General features: G+C 43.2%; 1 protein-coding gene across 7 annotated transcripts in view; it reads right to left on the bottom strand.

The window, feature by feature from the left end:
- dot1l (DOT1-like histone H3K79 methyltransferase) overlaps positions 1-5,492 on the bottom strand; it is a 92,002-nt gene extending 86,510 nt beyond the window's left edge. For all 7 annotated transcript variants that reach the window (XM_070859767.1, XM_070859770.1, XM_070859768.1 and 4 more), the window contains exon 1: positions 5,179-5,492. In XM_070859767.1, the coding sequence (XP_070715868.1) occupies positions 5,179-5,259 (81 nt within the window). In that variant the 5' untranslated portion in view covers positions 5,260-5,492. The remainder of the gene's footprint in view (positions 1-5,178) is intronic.
- Positions 5,493-21,358: the final 15,866 nt, after the last annotated feature.

Raw genomic sequence — 21,358 nt, 5'->3', positions numbered from 1 at the left:
GTAAAGCACGTTGGGACGTCCAGTGGTTGTGAAAAGTGCTATATAAATGCAAGTCTTTGTTTGTGTTGAATTCCACTTGTGTGCCAAACTGATTCCTGCCTTCCAACTGCTGCTCAAGTTTTAAAACGGTTGCACTCAGATTTAAGTGCCTCCAGTCTTTCCCACCCTACTTCAGTGATCCTCAGTCTTGTATCCCTATTCACAGTCTCATCCAACAGTGGTCTACTCCGTTCACTCCCTCATTGGCAACCACTATTTGCCATTTTGTCCTTGCCTTCTGGAACTCCCTCCCCAAATCCTTTTGCCTCACCTTCTCCATTCCTGCGCAAAACTGGTCATTTCAACTGCTTTTTCAATTCCTCCCCTTAAATCCATTTTATCTAATCTACTTCACATTCCATGTTCATTTATCTGATCTGTAAAACTCTCCAGGATGTCCTTTTTGTTCTACAAATTACATCTTCTCTCAAATTCTAATAATGGCACTTGAGTAATAACAGAAACCCACTCCCTACACTCATTCTGTACAAATATCTAATGCCCTGTTTACCAAGTCATCAATGACAGCAGCATGGTAAAGTTAGAAACTGCACTGCTTCTCCAAAGATTCTAACACCCAAGTAGATAGGGAATATCCCATGGAACAGTGTTAATCAATTCCAACATCTTATCTGGGCATTAGATATTTGAATTCTCATCTACCAATACAGGCCAACGATGGCATTTCCACTCATTGGCTTCCCAAAGCTAATGAGGAATCCATTGCATTCACAAACAAATGTTAAATGTGACAAAAACAGCTACGTGGTACAAAACTGCACAGATCTTTTTCTTTTGTCCAGTTTCCATGAAATCCATCTTAAAAAGTAAACGGGGCAGTTTCCACAGCAATGAAAGCCTCAAGCAATATTGAGAAAGTTTTTCAAGTAGTTTTGTTGTAGAAATGGGCCATAAGTTATCACACTCCTGCTTTAAATTTGGAAGTTTGCAGTGCACCAGTGGGAGCGTGCAAGGTCAAATTCCCACTTTCACTCAACTCCTGAATTACATAGAACAAACACCACAGAAAGAGGCCTTTTGGCCCAACTAGTGCATGCTGGAGTTTATGCTCCACTTAAGCCTCCTTCCTCACCAGCATAACCCTCTATTCCCTTCTCCCTCATATGCTTACCTAGCTTCCCCATAAATGGATTTATACTACTCGCCTCAACCACTCCCTATGGCAGCAGGTTCCACATTCTCACCACACTCTGGGTAAGAATTTCCATCTGAATTCCCCATTTGATTTCTTGGTGACGATCTTAATATTGATGGCCTCCAGTTTTGCTCTTCCCCACAAGTGGAAGCACACACTCCATTTCTATTCTCAAAATCTTTCAATTTTAAAAATGTCTGTCAGGGTCACCCTTCAGTCTTCACTTTTCAAGGAGTAAAGAGACCCAGCTTGTTTATCCTTTTCCAATAGGTATAACCTTGCATTTCTGGTATCCTCTTAGAAAATCTTTTTTGCGCCATCTCCAGTGCCTCCATATCCTTTCTATAATACAGGTACAGCGTCGAGAATCTGGAAGCCTCGGGACCAAGGACGCTCCGGATTCTGTATATTTCTGGACTTTGGAACGCTGTTCCGGATGAACCAGCCGTGGATTGGCCCAGTGTCCCAGAACACTCTCCGGATGACCCCGGAATACTCCACCTGTATGGCAAGCAGAACTGTACACAGTATTCCACTTGTGATTTAACCAAGGGTTGATATAGGTTTATCATAACTAAATAAACCCTAGCGCATGGTTTGCTTTTGTTATGGCCTTTTTGACCTGCGTCGCAACTTTGTGATTTGTATCAGAAGTTAAATAAAAAAGTGTAAAAACTCATTACTGGACAAAATAATTTTTTTTAATTGAAGATTGCAGGACACATTCATGACAACAACCAGCTACTGTAGACTATGAAAAGTGCACACCAAATAAAACAATGTAAATAATTCAACAGTGCAAAGGTAATAAGCAGTATTGATTGTTTTGAAGTGTAGATTAGCAATCACCGATACAAATTTGCTTGCATGACAACTTAACTAATCATTTTGGAGTGGTTATTAAAAGTTTTCTGAGATAGGTCTGCCTGATGGTTGATTGGGTAAATGCGCAACTTGGTGTACTATACAAACGAGGTCGCTGATCTCAGCCAAACAAAGTTACAAAATTCCATTTGGCCTCAGAGTCCCAGCTTGGGGGGAGTTATGAGAAAGAAGGAATTAAGCCAGGGATTTCACTCCTTGTTGCTTTCCGATTGTACTGTGGAAAATGCTTGAGTCGTTGGGCATGAGTCGCTGAGCAGGAACAGGATTGGTGAGTCAGTTGTTCAACTCTCCTACTAGTAATATGCCAAAACTGACTGTCTGGGCTCATTCATCAAGACCAGCTACTTGTGCAGATACCCCTGAAACCAAACATCAATAACTTATGTCTTCAGGAAAGAAGAAAAATTAAAGTTTTCAAAAATGCCTCATATTCTGGCCTCTTGCGCATCCCCAATTTTCTTCACTCCGCCATTGGCGGCTGTGCCTTCAGCAGCCTAGGCACTAAGCTCTGGAATTCTCTCCTTAAACCCCTCTTTTCCTTTAAGATACTTCTTAAAACCTACCTGACAAAACTTTTGGTCACTTGTCCAAATATGTGCGTGGCTCAGTGTCAAATTTTGTTTGATAATTGCTCCTGTGAAGACTTAGTACATTAAAGGCACAATATAAATGCAAGTTGCTGTTGTTTGCATCTCTACAAAAATCCTTTCCTGGCTGGCCTCCCACCTTGTACAACAGAAATGCAAATTGCTGTTGAATTTTACACAATCCAATTCGTAATATTAAATGATTCGCCACCCTCCCAATAGTGACATTAAATGTTAGATAAAAATTATTAGCAGCAAGACTACATAATTTTTCCACTCGTGAAGTTATAAGGCTGGCAAGCTGTGCTTGTGGCTATATTTATCATTCACATCACTCCAGGCCACAAGAAAACTTGCATGAACTTGTAATCTGGATAGTATAAAATATTGCTAAACATTAACATATTAAAAATACCCTTAAACTTATTATTCTAAAAGCTGACCTAAGTGGGAGATGAAAGTTATGGAACTGAAGCATGTACATTTTGTTTTTGTGCACCAGTCCAAATCTAATTTTAAGCATTAGATCCTCAAACGAAAAGACAAAACCTCAATGACTCTGGGATTCAAAAGTTCAAAATGTGTTCTTTTGAATCAGGAGTGCCCAAAGCCTATTGAGCTTTCTGTTCAAATGACTGACGAGGTTCTAATATCCCTTTCAATCTTTCTTCAAAAACACAATGTATAAATTAAATACAACTCTGCAGTTAATCAAGCCTTTTCCATAAGTGAAATGGTGTATTTAACAGCTCCCCACAGAATATTAACAGCAACACTTTTAGATATTATAAACTTTTCCTTCTGAAAACTCATCCTAATATCCTGTAGTAAGTTTTACAAGAACTCCACAGATTGGAATATTCGGTTTTAAGAGATAGACTTGCATTTCTATTGCACCTTTCATGGCCACGGGACAGCACAAAGCGCTTTACAGGGAATGAAGTACTTTTTGAAGCGTAGTCACTGTTGTAATGTAGAAAACGCGACAGCCAATTTACGCACAGCAAAGCTCCCACATACAGCAATTTGATAATGGCCAGATAATCTGTTGCCACATTTCCTACAGGAATGCAGATGAATGTGCACATTTTCTAAATCACGTGCAGAAAAAAAACTTTACACAAATTATCACAACATACATATTGGCAAGTGTGACTCAGAACCGATTGTTACAGTACAGATGTTTCTCAACTTTACATCGAAAACATGTTACAAACGTATTAGTTTGTAACATTATGTGGCATTTCTGCTAATAAGACACGCACTTCAGACAACACTTAACCTTTTCAGAAAAGAACGCCGTCTTTTCCCTAAGCTAATCTATCACGGTATCGTTTTGAGCCAACAGCTGTTTAATGCTGATCTGCCAAAATGAGTCTCTCCTCCCACAGCCGAGAAGAACGTCAGCACGGGGCCGTGCACTATCAAACCATAACAACGCATGGCCATACCAGAGACACACTGGCAACCTCCACGCCTAGCCTAGCATTGCCTCATTGGCGAAATATTGCCAATGTTACATATATTTTTTAATTCAATGTTTTCTTTTAAACTATATCTACTGCTAAGTTCCAGAAGTGTGTGTGTGTACTATAACTCGTCGTTGCACACACACACACGTCCATAAAAAGCAGTGGCTCCTCATGAATTCCAGTCATTCCTAAGTCAAAACAGACAAGCTACAGAGTAATTTTCCACAGTAACATGCTTCTCTCGTGATTCCAGTTTAACGCAAACCCGAGCAAAAACGGATCAAAGATATAGCGATAGAGCGGGGGAGGGGGGAAATTCAGCACGTTGGATTGTGATAAACTGAAAGTAATCGTACCCCGAAAAATGCACTCCCCGCGAACAACCATGAGTAGAAGCAAGCAAATGTGTACAGATTAATTGATTTAGGCCTCAAACAACCTCCCTATCTCTGAAACTAGCCACCCCAATACAGGAGGAATAACTCAGCCAGTTCAAGTCTCTCACACACACACACAGGGCGGATAGGAAACCCGGGCAAACGCTAGTTACTAAAGTCATTCTACAACACAATGGGGTTTGCCCATTCGGTTTAAAATAATGCCCGCAATTAACGATATGCGCCTTCCCGCCACATTTATTTAAAAAGGGAAGACTCGACCCTTAATCAAAGCCGTTTCGAATCGAATGAATTCAGCCGACAATGAATGTAAAAGGGACTCAGACAAAGAGACTATCCCGTCCGCCGACACCGGCTCAGGACGGTGCTGCTCCCTCACACACTCAAATAAGCATTTTCTCCTCAGATACGTTAAAAAAAATTACGCCGCGCATCCACAAGATGTGAAATATATTTTTAAAACAAATCTGGACAAAGGTATTTTTTTTTTTTGGTCGGGAGGTTTCGCTATCGGTGCTGCTTGGGCCCGACCGAATCCGCGCGCTCTCCCCTTTCCCCTCGCCTTCCCCGCCCGGTTACCGCCCCGAGAGCCCGCCAACAAACCGCGTTGTTGTTTTGGCTCGGTTATTTCTTCCACTTACATAGACTGGTAACGGCCAGGGATACACAGAGGGCTCCGCACCCACTGGGCTTTTAAGACGCAGTTCGTGCTTCTCACCCATTTTCTTCCTGGTACTATCATGCTATGTCTTGACGGATTGAAAGGATTTGGTTGTAAAAAAAAAAGGAATTAAGAGTCGAAATGGAAAGGTGGGGGTGCTTAAAAAAAAAAGGGGGCGTTGATTCTTTTTTTTATATAAATGTATGATGGGTGAGTCAAAAAAAAAGTTCAAACGTAATTTGTCATCATATCCCTTTCGTGACTCCCTGTCGCCAGACCCCGAACCGCGGCCATCTTGGGCTGGCGTGAATTGAGCGACCGAGAGCGCTATACCGCAGGCCAAACCAACTCTCAGACATGGGGGGGGCACCATCGCCGCGTACAGCCACAATCTCGAATAATACACCTTTCCTCAACCTTATTTCACGAAATTGACATGTCTGAAAATGTAAAAAATCCCGGCTTCGCGCTCAATCCAGAAAGTGTTTTAATTCATCAAGGAATACCTATTTGATGATTGGTTCTACAATTAACACAGCGGTGGATTGGAGATTGTACCACATCGGAGATGCAGGGGTGTGTTGTAAGACCCAAACATAAAGCGTATATGCTAATTAAGCTTGACCAGGCTGCTCCCAGCACGTGATGCGGAGAGTCCCGGAGACAACTGAAGGGTGTGTTCTTGTGCTGGGCTGTGGAATGTGTAAAGGTTTCCTGCTGAGTGACCTGAGCTGCATATCACCTAAAACAATCTCATTTGCACCATCCCCCAGAATTTACTGATCAGGCTTCAGAGCGAAACTTAAGAGTTATAAACTATGCACATCATCAGTTACCCAAGCCACCCTCTCCAATTCAAGGTTATTTCCTACTAGTAAAGCAAAGCCCACAAGTCTCCACTGACATTAACTCAAAATGTCACAATGAAACACAATATGTTGGCACCATACAGCAGGTCAGTCAACATCTGTGGAAAGAACAGACATTTTCACATTTTGGTTGCAGAACCTTCTTCAGAATTGATTCATTAAATGGTATTTTCTTAAGACCCTCAGCAGGACTCAGATCAGCTCATGAGCTGACGTGATTTCCCATTTTGCAGGTCTGACAAAGGGTCATAATGCCTGAAACGTTAACCATACCTTCCTCTCTCCACAGTCTGCCCTGCTGAGTGTTTCCAGCAATTTTCTCTTTTTATTTCATGATTTCCCAGGAGATCTTTTAAGGGAAGAATGAGCGGAATTTCCCAAGGAAGCTAGGGAACTGCCCATAAATGCTCCTTGATGGGAATTTAAAGGGCAAGTGTAATTTGGGCAAATTCCTGCCATAAATAGGCTCCCTCCTGAATTCTTGGTCCCACCAGATAGAAATCTCACTTTTCATCCTCCCAAACCTGAAAATATGGGGATCAAACAATGCCGTGGGCACATGGGTGTCACTGGTTCAAATATGTGGAATCTGATTTTGGATGTTCTTCAGAGTCATCCCAGTAGGAATCTTGGCAGAAACACGGTCACAGAGATGAAGGGGGATTGGTGCATTGAGTTCATCCATAAGGGATAACAATTACACAAATATCATCTTAAATAATTATTCTGTTTGTGTTGTCAATTAAGGTTGAAAGAGCAATTGGAATATGTTAAATGTGGAGCTTCAAATTTGGGGCAAATCCCCATGGCAGCTGTCTTCTCAGCTTTCTATCTATACCAAATTCATGGCACCGGCATATGATTTGGAGCAGTCTGACATCGGGCATATCATTATGACTTACTTCAAGCATCCCTTATTTCCCAATCGCAATTTTTAAATGTCAGTAGAAAACTATGCACCATGGGCCTCATAACAAGAAATGACCATCAAGTTATATTGGCTGATGGCATCTGTGCTACAAGTGGTCATGTCAAGGCGGATATCGCTGTTCATGAAACTTGGACTGGATTAATGTGACTGCCAAGAGAGAGGACTCAATGGCAGATGATCTAACCAATGATTTCGGGTGGTTGTGAGACTGAAAGAGATTACATAGATAGGGAGGGGGCGAGGCCATGGAGGGTTTTGTAAACAAGGATGAGAATTTTGAAATCGAGGCGTTGCTTAACCAGGTGACAATGTAGGTCAGCGAGCACAGGGGTGATGGGTGAACAGGACTTGGTGCGAGTTAGGATATGGGCAGCTGAGTTTTGGATGACCTCAATAAATAGGTCAGAGCATTTAAGTCTTCTTTTTCTGTAATGCAGCATGACTTACTAGAGTAATATCAGACAAGCCCCACTACGCATAATATAGCTAATTTATGAATAAAAACCAATGTTGCTGACTGTAGTAAGAATTTTCTTTTTTATTAATCACCTTGATGTTGCAGGAGCATCTAAATACTCCGTTCAAGAGGTCAGGCAATAAATGGGCTCTTTGGAATTAGATGCCAGAACTGTGGCCCCATCGAGTGACAAAATGGTATAATATGAGTAAACCCCTAAATCAAAATTTACTGTGCATTTGTTTCTAGGAAAAATAATGTCCTGTTACCTTCCCAAGTGCAGATAAAATAAGCTAAATTCAACAGTAATTTGGAAATGACAGCAGTCCCTCTCTCACATTTTTTGGATATTAAGGGAGTCAAGGGATATGGGTATCGTGTGAGAAGGTGGGGTTGAGATAGAAGATTAGCCATGATCTCATTGAATGGCGGTGCAGGCTTGAGGGGCCAAATGGCTTGCTCCTGCCCCTATTTCTTATGTTCTAATGTTCTTATTTTATTCTGAGTAACATAAGGTGGAAAATAAATTGCTCCCGATAATTGCATTGATGAAAAAAGCAGGAACTGACACTCAAAGCAGATTTTATTTTTTACAGTGACATATCCCTCATCACTGTGAGGTGAAAATTCTTGCCGAAGCAAAACTCACGCTCTGAGCAAAGTGGGAAGGTGGTAAATATTTCAGCACACTCAGTTTGTGTCAATTCCCTGATAGAAAAACTGCACCAAAAGTAAGATGTGAGTATCTGGTATCTATATAGTGCTTTATAACAGGCGTATTTAGATGTGATATGCAAATAATCACATATTAATTATCGACATTCCACATCATTGCAATCATCCTAGTTTTAATTATGTAGACTGCTGCAATTTAGAGAAGAAATGAGGCAAAAGCATATCTCATTCAAAAATAAAATACTGCAGATGCTGGAAATCTGAAATAAAAACAGAAAATGCTGGAAACACTCAGCAGGTCAGGCAGCATCTGTGAGAGAGAAACAGAGTTAACGATTCAGGTTGATGATCTTTCGTCAGGACTGGAAAAAGTTAGAGATGTAACATATTTTAATCAAGTGCAGGGGCAGGGAAAGTGGACAGGGGAGGAAAGAACAAAAGGGAAGGGCTGTGATAGGCAGGAGTGATCAGAAGACAAAAGGTACAACTGTACAGGGTATTGGTGAGGCCACACCTAGAGTACTGTTTACAGTTTTGGTCTCCGTATTTAAGGAAGGATCATCATCATCATAGGCAGTCCCTCGAAATCGAGGAAGACTTGCTTCCACTCTAAAAATGAGTTCTCAGGTGACTGTATAGTCCAATACAGGAATTACAGTCTCTGTCACAGGTGGGGCAGACAATCGTTGAAAAAAAGGGTGAGTGGGAAGTCTGGTTTGCCGCACACTCCTTCCGCTGCCTGTGCTTGTTTTCTACATGCTCTCGGCGACGAGACTCGAGGTGCTCAGCGCTAAGGAAGGATATACTTGCATTGGAGGCTGTTCAGAGAAGGCTCACTAGGTTGATTCTGGAGATGAGGGGGTTGACTTATGAAGATAGGTTGAGTAGTTTGGGCCTATACACATTGAAGTTCAGAAGAATGAGAGGTGATCTTATCGAAACATATAAGATAATGAGGGGGCTCGACAAGGTGGATGCAGAGAGGATATTTCCACTCATAGAGGAAACTAAAACTAAGGGACATAGTCTCAGAATAAGGGCCCGCCCATTTAAAACTGAGATGAGGAGGAATTTCCTCTCTCAGAGGGTGTAAATCTGTGGAATTCACTGCCCCAGAGAGCTGTGGAGGCTGGGTCATTGAATATATTTAAGGCGGAGCTAGACATATTTTCGGTGATAAGGGAATAAAGGGTTATGGGGAGCGGGCAGGGAAGTGGAGCTGAGTCCATGATCAGATCAGCCATGATCTTATTAAATGGCGGAGCAGGCTCGAGGGGCCAAATGGCTTACTCCTGCTCCTATTTCATGTTCTTATGATTGTACAAAGAAAAAGTAGAGGGTAATGAGTACTACACGGAGAGTCTGGCTAGATCATGTGCTTGTCTCTGGAATTGGACTTGAACCTATGACCTTCTGATTTAAGGCAAGAGTCCTACCACTGAGCCAAGGCTAACATCTGAAATGCAGTAGAAATATTTGATGAAAATGAAGAACTATATTGTTTTTGAGTAACATCTATTTCTTTTTAAGGGTACAAACTCTTTTGTATTTTTCTCTAGGCTCCCTAGTTCACATACTAACTGCAGTTGATGGGACGGGTAAACAACTTGCTCCTAGGCTGCCACCAATGCTGCCCTGAACCGGTTAATTGGAATTGCATTCGAATGGCCTGATGACGATTCTAATTCTTGCTGTCCTGTGAGCACGTACCTACTCTTTGCTCAGCACTGCCCTGCAATAATGCACCTAATTCAAGGAGCGCAGCAGTGTGGGAGATTGAGTATGATCCAATGCCCCACCAATCCAGGTGGTCCATGTTAGTGCACTAATGCATTTATTCAATACTTTATAAGATATTTGGTGAGTTTGTATGGTCTCTATAAAAAATTCAATAAACTGATTAAAATATTAAAGACTTTAAAGAGGAAGGAATGTTTTCCATCGGATCAGATTTTATTTTTCATTTGTTCCTGGGATTTGGGCAAAGCCAGCATTTATTGCCCATCCCTAACTGCCCTTGAGAAGGTGGTGGTGAGCCACCTTCTTGAACCTCTGCAGTCTTTGTGGTGAAGATACTTCCACAGTGCTGTTACGGAGGGAGTTCCACGATTTTGACCCAGTGATGATGAAGGAACGGCGATATACTTCCAAGTCAGGATGATGTGTGACTTGGAGGGGAACTTGGAGGTGGTGGTTTTCCCATGCGCCTGCTGCCCTTGTCTTTCTAGATGGTAGAGGTCGCGGATTTGGGAGGTGCTGCCGAAGAAGCCTTGGTGAGTTGCTGCAGTGCATTTTGTAGATGGTACACACTGCAGCAGTGATGATACGTCGGTGATGAAGGGAGTGAATGTTTAAGGTGATGGATGAGCTGTCAATCAAGCGGGCTGCTTTATCCTGGATGGTGTCGAGCTTCTTGAGTTTTGTTGGAACTATACTCATCCAGATGCTCCTTTCTAGTTCTTATTGCAAAATACAAAGAGGATTCAGCCTGTAAAATGGCATCACAAGTGACATTAACATGACAGTTTGTAGTAATTGAGTAAATCATTATTTCTGGAGATCAAAAGGAACTTGCATGTTTGTTGAACAGATTCCAGCATGCTTAAACTTCGTGAACAAACATTACTTGCCAAATTTTTCTACTAATTCAATAATATAAAAATAATAAGGGCATTTAAAATCAAAATATTAAGATTATCAGATGTTAAACATATTTCAAAGGTGAGCTGGTGCATAACTGGAAACCATTATGGGCCCGAATTTGATGAATTTATTGCCAGCTGCCGCCGAGTTTTCTCGGCGGTCTCCCTGTTTTTTTGCCGCTCTCCCTTCTGAGCGAGTTTGGTGAGGCCCTCACGCCGGCGAGGAGAGAAGACTGCTGGGGAGCGTCCACTCGTGTCCGCTGGCATGCAACGCTGACAAAAATCCTCCCGCCGCTCCCTCCCGAGGTTGGTCCGGGCGGGCCTCTGCTCCAGCAGCAGAAATGACTGCCGCGTGAAGGCAGGTCTTACCTGAACGGTAAGTATGAAAACCTGCGAGCAAAGGTTCGTGAACTGGTTTTCATTTCTTTTGCAGCAATTTTGTTGAATAGGATCTTCTGAAGGATTTGTAATCGTTTTTTTAAAATTTGTTGAATATTTTTTTTCCCATTCCCCCCTCCCTTGGCCTAACTCTATCCTCGGCGTTACTTTGCCAAGGACCACATTTACTGCCCAGAATCCGACCTACCGCCCGCTGCCGCCCAGATTCGGCGTGTAAGGCCTATTTTTTCCGCCGGGCTTTTTTCCCCCCCCCATTTTTCCACCAAACTTCTGCCCAAAGTACCGTCAGGATTTTAGCAGTCCTCTCGACGGTACATGGGCGGATCTTAGGTTTGACCAAACTCGGGCCCTATAAATGGGGTTCAGATTTTGAACAGGTGATTAAAGATATTCGACAGCTGGGATAGGTACTAAAGATTGCTTTGTCACTGAACTATAACAAGCCTTTTTATTTGTAATTACTGTTCGTAAAGTAACAATAACATTAAACATTTCATATTCTATACAGGTATATATTGTTCTGTTGATTGAAAATATCCAAGTTAGTTGATGAGGCATAATAAGGTAGACATTGGAAAAGGTCACTGATACACAATGTCAATGATTCTGTTTCTTGCCTCCCAGTTGGATTTCCTTTCACTTCATCTTTGGAAGGGAGAAATAGTTCAGGCTGTTGCTTAAAGGAAGCACCATACACCAAAATAGTATTATTTCATATTAAATGTATGATTTCAGAAAATGAGAAAAAATTCCAGTGCAGTGTGTGGTATATAACGTGTTGTATGTGGTCTAACCTGCCGACGTCATGGGTACGAAAAGCACATCCATCTTGACTCGTGAACCTGCTTGATAATCTACTTTAAAAAGCACGTCATTTATTCTCTGATTATGAAGAGTAATTTACCAATCAAAAGATGAATATTTAACTTGTGAAAATCGAAAGTGAAAATTCACGCATCTGAGATAAGGATTACTAGTTAGCAGCAGCAGCATGCAGAATTAATTCTGGATTTCTCTGAGAGGGGTCTTTACATTTTATATCGAGAGGAAAGTGCCCATAAAATAAATAGAATATCTCACCAATGAAGTTAGTCTCAGTCATTCTTTCATTCACAGGAAAGAACGATACAACTCACGTGAATGTAATATTCATGAATAATTAACCATTCATAACTGTGAAAAAAAATCAAAAATCTTCATATATATTGGCTATTTAGGGTATTCATGATTATAGTAAAATAATTTCAAAACTTTCACACTTGTAAGATTATTTACTGATGCTTATGACAGTTTTAAGCTGAAATAGCCGTCAGAGAAAGGCATCACTTTGATATTTGCAGAAAGGTGTCACTTTGCTGAAGATGAGTCAAATGCTTGTTTTATCAATGATTAATCTGTCTTGAGATATTATTCAGCAATTACCGTGATTCAATGGTGTGGGAGTTTTGGTGTTAACAGTAATGTGACAAAGTGGTTCGCCTTAACCTGAATCATAGTTTTGCTTCCTACCCACATAGAAGGCGTTGCTTATGACATCACCAACTCTATAGACATTGCTCAAGAAATTCTTCCATTCAGCCAGCTCACATTTTCCACTGACAGTTCTTGATCATCTAAGATTATTCATAAATGTAATACAACAGCATTACTCCACAAAGACCCAACATATGGACAAGGCTCACACTAAGTAGTAAATTCATGTGCTCAGTTTCATTTATGGGACCAACTTTATTGAAACGTATTGAATAAATTGGTGACAGAATAGAAACATATGTTAAATGTGAAACATCACTGATGAATAAATGTAGCTGAAAATAGCCCTTTCACACTGCATGATAATTACTGTCAAATGAAAATAAAATACTGCAAATGCAGGAAACGCTAAATAAAAACACTAAATTGTAGATATGTACAAGTCCATCAGTAGCTGTAGAGATGATAGGCATCTTAATGCTTCAGGTGTAGACCGTTCATTTGAACTGGAGACTGGAAGATAAGACAGCCCCTTAAAAAGGCTAAAGTAAAAAAAATGGGAGCGAAGAGAACAATAAGTAAAAATCATCTGACAGGAATACTGATTCCTGACACAGAGAGGAATTTATGGGCTAAAAACAGAAAATGCTGGAAATCTCAGCAGGTCAGGCAGCATCTGTGGAGAGGAAGCAGAGCTAATGTTTCGGGTTGATGAACCTTCATCAGAAACAGATGTTAAATGTGAAACATCGCTGATGAATAAATGTTGTAGTTGAAAATAGCCCTTTCACACTGCATGTCAAATTTGATCATCAACCCGAAACGTGAACTCTGCTTCCTCTCCACAGATGCTGCCTGACCTGCTGAGATAAAAACAGCATTTTCTGTTTTTATTCCCGATTCCAGCATCCGCAGTATTTTGCTTTTGAATTTATGGGCTAAATGGCCAGCAAATGTTTTTTTTTGGAATAGTTGTAAAGAGGTGAAATCTGGGGGTGACATGCAAAGAACCTCAGGAAGGCATTAAAAGCCTTTTAAAGAAAAAAAGGGTGTGAAAATAAGTACTGGGCAGGGAGTTCCAGAGGGCAGGACATAGTGGCTGAACAAGAAGGAGCACCGGAAAAGGAGAAGCCGAGCATTAGAGGAGTGAAGGAGGGACACAGAGACACCAGGCAGGAAGAGATCACAAAGGTATGGTAGGGAAAGTATATGCAGGGATTTAAAACCAAAGCTGAGAATTATGAGGTCCAATTGCCTGGGCACAGAGAGCCGGTGGCATTTGCGGGGGACAAGAGCGCGAGGACTATGGGACTTTGTGCAGGTAAGGACATAAGCTGCAGCATTTTGAAGGAGCTGAAGCTTGTAGAGGGTTGACGCAGGGAAACCAGCAAGGAGAACATCAGAGAAATTGAGCCTCAAGATGATTGAGGCATGGACAAAGGTTTCAGCAGGGTGGGGGAGAGGGTGGATGAAAGGAAAGAGGTAGGCATTTTCAAATTTCAAGGAAATCTACAGCCATAAAATACTCAATCACTGTGGATTTGAACACTGTGCCTCCCAAAACAAGAGTGCATGGGCCTGAAATTCCAATTGGGCCCTGGATCCACTTCCTCGCTGAAACAGATGTGTCCATGGTGAAGTAAAAAACGGGTCAGACCCAGTTCTGCTTGGATTTCTCTCAGTTTACTCAGTAGGCCTCAGCAAAATTCTCACAGGCTGAAAACTAGTGCAAGTCCCATTTAACGCTTCATAAAAGGTCTAAACATCCTGCAGAGGGGATTGATTAGCTTCAAAGATTATTCTGCTGACTCCTAGTGCACCTGGAGTATCCCTGGGCCCTCCCTGGCCTCTCCTCTGTCCCCATTGATGCCATGGTGCTCCAATTTTTTTGGCGGCTAATTGGGACAGGCAGCGTTGATGCACTCTTACTGATGTGATGCATCTGTCCCGAGTATAAGAACATACGAAATAGGAGCTGGAGTAGGCCATTTGGCCCTTCGAGCCTACTCTGCCATTCAACAAGATCATGGCTGATTTTCTACCTCAACTCCAGCTTCCCGCACTATCCCCATATCCCTTAATACGCTTTGTTCTCCAAAATGTATCAATCTCTGTCTTGAGTATACGCAACGGCTGAGCACCCACAGCTCTCTGGGTAGAGAATTCCAAAGATTCGCAACCCTTTGAGTGAAGAAATTTCTCCTCATCTCAGTCCTAAGTGGCCGATCCCTTATTTTGAGACTGTGACCCCCCGTGTTCTAGATTCTCCAGCCAGGGGAAACATCTTCTCAGCATTAACCCTATCAAAAGCCCTTTAAGAATTTTATATGTTTCAATTAGATCACCTCTTACTCTTCTAAAATCTAGCGAATATATGCCTAGTCTACTCAATTTCTCCTTATAGGACAATCCCCCCATCCCAGGAATCAGTCAAGTGAATCTTCTTTGCAAGTATGATTTTCCTTCAATAAGGAGACCAGAACTGTACACAGTACTTCAGGTGTGGCCTCATTAATGCCTTGTATAATTGTAGTAAGACTGCTTGGGGTTGAAATTTAGGCCCGCCGGAAACATGGCACTCTACTTTTTTAAACACGTTTTTAAAGTGTTTGTTCTGCCGCGCTGGATGAGGTGGCCTCTTTTGCGAAATTTAGCTCGTTGTCATTTTTTTTCAGGCGGACCGGAAGTTGGTCATAATGGGGGCGGAGGTGGGGCGGTAAGCAGAAAATCGACAACGAGAGGGGTGAAAGTGGAGGCGGGACAGAGTTACCGCCGCTGTCAATCATCAGCGGAGCGGGGATGACGTCATGACGCATGTGCGTCACCACAGCTCTCCCCTTCTCTTAAAGGGGAGCGCCTTCGCCATTTTAAAACTTCGGTCCACTGGGCCACCAGGGAGGGTTTCGGCCGGGCCAGCGGCCTGGCACCCAAGAGGGGTACCAGGTTGCCTGTTGGTGGCCCGGCCAAACCTGGGGGCATTATTGTCGGCCCGACCGGGCAGTCAGCCGAAAAAAATATATGGCAGCCCCGATAGTGCGCCCTCCCCTTGAATAACCGCTGCGCTGCTGGGCCGCACACACAGAAAACAAGATGCACCGTCAGAAAAAGCTGTCGGGGGCACCGCAAGGCCGATCAAAGATTTTTCACGCTGAAATTGGCTGGAGGTGCGGGGGATCAGAGGTGCGCGCTTTGATTACACATTTAGGACCGGTTGGCAGCAATGGAGCGGAAGTGGGAACCGTCGGAAAATGCACCAAGAGAATTTCGCTGGCGGCGGCCATTCAACCGCAAATCGGCGGCCATTCGACTCCGCCGATTGGCCACCGCTTTCTGGCGGTAAGAGGCCTTTTCGGGAGGCTGAATTTCAGCCCCCTTTACTCTTGTACTCTAATCCCTTTGTAACAAAAGCTGATATACCATTTGCTTTCCTAATTGCTTGCTGTACCTGCATGTTAACTTTCTGTGATTCATGTACAACAACACCCAGGTCCCTCTGAATGCAAACATTTCCCAGTCTCTCGCCATTCAAAAAATATTCTGCTTCTTTGTTTGGGTCTGGGCCTGTCCGTTCGGGTGGTTTTAGGATCTGCCCTGCCACTCTTGTGCTGACAGATCCGCTCTATCGCAATTTCGGGGTCTATGTTTGTGCACTCTTGGGAGGCACAGTGATGAATTGTGTAATGATGGCAGGGCTCATGAAATAGTGAGCACCCCCCCAATCTATTATAATTGTGTAAAAAAGCTTAATCTGAAGGGAATGACTTGCAAATAGCAGCGGCATACCCATACACCAACCCCTGACTTGCGAGGATAAATTACTTTGAAAATCGTGGGTCATCACTCCATAGCTCCCATTGGAGAGGGTCATGCAGGTGGTCAACCCCCAGTTATAGCCCAGAATCCATTACTTTTCTTACATTTTCCGACATTTTCTCGACACTTCAACAGCTGTGAAGCACTTTGATATTGTGAAGAGTGTTATATAAGTGCAAGTTCTTTCTTTCTTGGTTAGTTTTCTCACATTTACAAAATTTACAGTGCTACAGGGAATGAGCAGAGTGGGACTAATTGGATAGCTCTTTCAAAGAGCTGGGACAGGCACAATGGACTCAATGGCCTCCTTCCGTGCTGTATCATTCTATGATTCTATGATTTAGGCAAATTAGGAAAGTCATGGGAACAAGAAAGAATCCCATCCAGGATTACAAACCAGGGCATGATGCTGGAGGCCAGACAGGGAAGCAACCAAGGCCAGAGGAGTGGCACAAGACTACAGAGAACGGATAGTGCCCTGTTGTGACAAATGGAAACCGATGGCTGAGCAGCAGTAGGAAGCAGATCCTGAAGTGATGACATTCGAGAATTGGTACAAGACTGCAGAGATCCAGGCGGTGTCATCAAACAGACTCTGAGGCTGGGCATCCCAATCAACCTGCATCTGAACAACTAAAAATGCAAAATACTGCAAACACTAGAAAGTGACCATGGGCCCACTGGTTAAAATAAAGCAGATGGTATTTTGGAACATATTGTCACAGCACCATCTAGCTTCTGGAGAAGTAAAACTGAAGTATTATAGTAACTATATCATCATCATCATAGGCAGTCTCTCGGAATCGAGGAAGACTTGCTTCCACTCTAAAAATGAGTCCTTAGGTGGCTGAACAGTCCAATACGAGAACCACAGTCTCTGTCACAGGTGGGACAGATAGTCATTGAGGGAAAGGGTGGGTGGGACAGGTTTGCCGCACGCTCTTTCCGCTGCCTGCGCTTGGCTTCTGCATGATCTCGGCGATGAGACGCGAGGTGCTCAGCACCCTCCCCGATGCACTTCCTCCACTTCGGGCGGTCCTTGGCCAGGGACTCCCAGGTGTCAGTGGGGATGTTGCACTTTATCAGGGAGGCTTTGAGCGTGTCCTTGTAATGTTTCCTCTGCCCCACCTTTGGCTCGTTTGCAGTGAAGGAGTTCCAAGTAGAGCACTCTACTCGGTAACTACAGAAAGCTGTATAAATGACCAATGAAAAGTAATTCAAGGCGTTCCAGCCAGGCGTGGCTACTCGGCATGACAAAATCATGAGGCAGGAAGTAAAGTATGTCAAACAGGAAGTGTGTACTAGATGCAAAGCTTTTATTAATATAATATAGGTATATAGGGCTCAATTTTCCCGGGTCATTTGCGCCGTTGTTTTGGTGTGTGCTGTTTTTTCTGGCGTAATTATTTAATTCAAAGTTTCCCCCTGGAATCTGCGCCGGTGTAACTGCGTTAATTATGATATTTCTAAATTAGGTTTTTTTGACATCATGTCTGTGCCAGTTTTCAGCATTTTTCGCAGTTTGCCCAAAAAATTTTATCCTAGGTCGGCATATCTGGCCATTCCCGAAAAACCTTTTGGTGAGTTAAGAGAAAGCAGCACACATTGAAAAATCGGCACAGAAAGACACCATTGTTTTTCATCAAAGTTTTTGGAGGGAGTCTCTAACACTTGAAATATCCAAAATAAAGTTAAACTTTTTTTACTTTTCAACGGAGTACATGGAAGTTTCTTGGATTTCTGAAGTTTTAATTTTTTTTTTACTTACACGCCACCACCGAATGTCTTCAAGCAGGGCTGGAGGGGTGGTCATAGCATCGGCTGTCAGAATCGGCCCCACGCCCGGACACAGAGGCTCGAGGCTCGGGGCTCGGCTGGAAAACAAGCCGTGGGCGGGGGGCAGTGGGGACAGGTGGCGATCGGAAGGCTTCTGCACTGAGCCCGTGGCGGGAGGTGACGATCGGAAGGCTGCTACACTAGGCACAAGACTGCAATGAATTTGAGGGAGGGGAGAGAAGGGGAGAAGTCACAAGACTGCAATATATTGAGGGGGCTGGGTGAGGAGAAGTCACAAGACCTGGGTGTGGTCCACCCATACAGACCTTGGGGAGAGAGAACAAAGTACCTATCCTGCCTGCTGTGTTTATAATGGAACAAATAATGAAAATGATTCAGATTTAGTGTCAAATATATTTTATTCAAAAGTTTAACAAACAGTTCTTTGTACTTAACTTTAATAAAATTATTCTTGTATCAAACTTTAAAAGTTTTCAGTTATGAGCACTTACAAATTTTAAGATCACTTATAAACCCAAGATCATTTAAAAACTTTAAGATCACTTACTAACTTTTAAACTTGTAAATTTACATAACTTACAAAAATCTTTTAATTTGAGAACAACAGTTACAGCAGTAACGATAATAACAACAACAACAACAGCAGCAGCAGCAAAAAAAGGCAGCACCCATCTCTCCTCCACCTTATTCTAAGACCGCCCGCCATGCTTGTTCTTGGTGACTCCACCACCAGTGCCTGCAGGCGGTGGCACAGTGTTTCTGGGGTTGGTATCAAGCATATTCTTTCGAAGATCTCGGGTGGTGCGCACCTGTTGAGGTTGGCAGGTGGGGGGGCGGAGGGGGGGGAGTGGAGGGGCGGCAGGCAGCAATGTGGAGGGCCCAGGCGGCAGTGTGGAGTGGGAGTGGCAGTTGATTCCGTCAATGGGCGCGGGGTCTGGGCGTGTTCCCTTATTGCAGCAGCTAACTCCAACTTGCCCTGACAGTGTCTCAACTACCTGTGACATTCCCTCCCTCATGTTTAGTAATAGTGTTTGCACCATCTCTGACATTCCCTCCCTGATGTTCACTGACATCGTTCCCATTTGTCGTGAGATTGCTGTTACTTCTCCTGACAGTCCTGCTACCTGATTACCCACCCTACTGATGGTGTCCACAGTGGTGTCATTGGACACCACTGGAACCCGCAGCCTCGGACTTTAGGAATGTCCCACCAACACTCAAACCACTAGTCACGGAAGGGGCTGGCACCTCAATGGGCGGCACCTGCACCTCCACCTCCACCAAAGTCAGTAAAACAGTGAGGGCTTCATCCATCTCCATCCCCTCCCCCTCACTGCCAGGCTCTTGGTCTGGAGGGTGGGATTGGAAGATGTTCTCCTCTTCAGACTCGTCCTCGTCTGAATCGTCAGATTTGGCTTCAAGTTGTGCAAAATATAACAGAACACAGACAAATGGTTAGCAGCAGAGGAGGGGGCAGGGTGGGTGGCATGAGTGGGCTCACACAGTGCAGGCAGCAGGCTGATTTGAAGGACAACGATGAATGATAACACATTGCATCAACCGAAGCGTAGTTGACGCAGACATCCCCAGGAACCAAAGTATGGTTAGCCTGTGCAGTATTTAACATTTAGCAAAGCCAGACTGTGGAATTTGTAGGACTTACCCTCTCCCTCAAGTGTGGGCCCAGTTTGTGCAGTGGTGGTTGCTTTTCTCCAGGCAGGACCCATCAAAGCAGTGACCCTCTCTTCCAAGGGTGTCAGTGGGTGCAGATTTGCTGGGCCTCCTCCTGTTCGAGTTCTTTCCCTTTTGTTATGTGCCACCTTCCTCTGCAAAGATGAAAATGCAACTTTTTAGAGAGGGTATCTTTCTGCTGGGTGAGACATATACAGCTGGTCACATTTACAATTGCAATTGCATTGAACAAATGAAAATATTACTTACACTAACTACTTGACCAAGGTCCTGCCACTTCTTTCTACACAGGCCTCCAGATCTTGTGGTGGTCACCATTGCACAGTAATCTTCTGCAACTTGGTTGCAGCGTTTCTTCATTTCTTTGGGTGGAACTTTTATGTGACCTCTGCTGGTGTCCAGTTCCTGGCATCTGCTCTCAACCACAATAACTAGTGCCTCCACTTCATCCTGTAAGAAACTCTTGGATTGCACTGCGTTGCATCTTGTATTGCTGCAGATCCGATTTTTCCAATGCTCTCACTCAGCAATCCTTCTCACACAACTGGCTCTTTAAAAATGGCCGATTGCCAACTTGGAGCTGTACTGCGCATGCGCGTCCATTGAAATAATGTCTAAAACGTCACTTTTTTTGTCGCACAAGGTGCAGCACCGTTTTTTCAGCGCAGAGAGCAGGCTCCACCCCCCGAGGCGACGAGACACACTGCACGGCGCCAAATTTGAATTATAAATCGGTGAAACTTTGGTAAAATATTTCTGGCGCATTTCTGACCTAGAAAAACAGGCGTAACTCTGGCAATACGCCAGTAAACAGTTTTGGGCAAAATTAAGCCCATAGATACAGATCGATAGTGATTTAGATTTTCAAGAAGGTTGCTGCTTTCAAACAGCACAATCTTCAGGCGGTTTATATGATATTTTAAGGATTATTCTCCTTCCTCAATCATTTCAATGTGTCATTGCTTATACTGAGATACAGTGAGCACATCTCCTTCCTCAGCTTCAGCCAATGCCTGTTTTTGCTCCAATGTATTATAACTAACACCATGGTAGAAAAATGTAATTTTGTTTGTTAGAGCTAAATGTAAACTAGCAATGCTAAATTAATATTAATAGTAATTAATATTAATTAATTACTATTAGCAGGGGAGTTATCCCTGGTGTCCGAGCTAATATTTATCCCTTGTAGATGGTTTTCTTGGGCGTACCGAAAACGCATCTCCTACTACAAGTTCTGGACGATAGGGATTATATGGACAGATCAGACTCGGACACACGTTTTTTGGGCTCAACTGTATTGTGTTTAATAAGATTAACAAGACCACTCATAAACAGTGCAAAACAGTACAACCCTGGCTTATCCAATAAGCCCTGCCGTGCTAACTTACCACGGCTTAATAAAAGAACCCTCC

Source organism: Pristiophorus japonicus, chromosome 18, assembly GCF_044704955.1.
Source record: "Pristiophorus japonicus isolate sPriJap1 chromosome 18, sPriJap1.hap1, whole genome shotgun sequence".
Taxonomy (NCBI): Eukaryota; Metazoa; Chordata; class Chondrichthyes; family Pristiophoridae; genus Pristiophorus; species Pristiophorus japonicus.
This window is presented reverse-complemented; position numbering and strand designations above follow the sequence as displayed.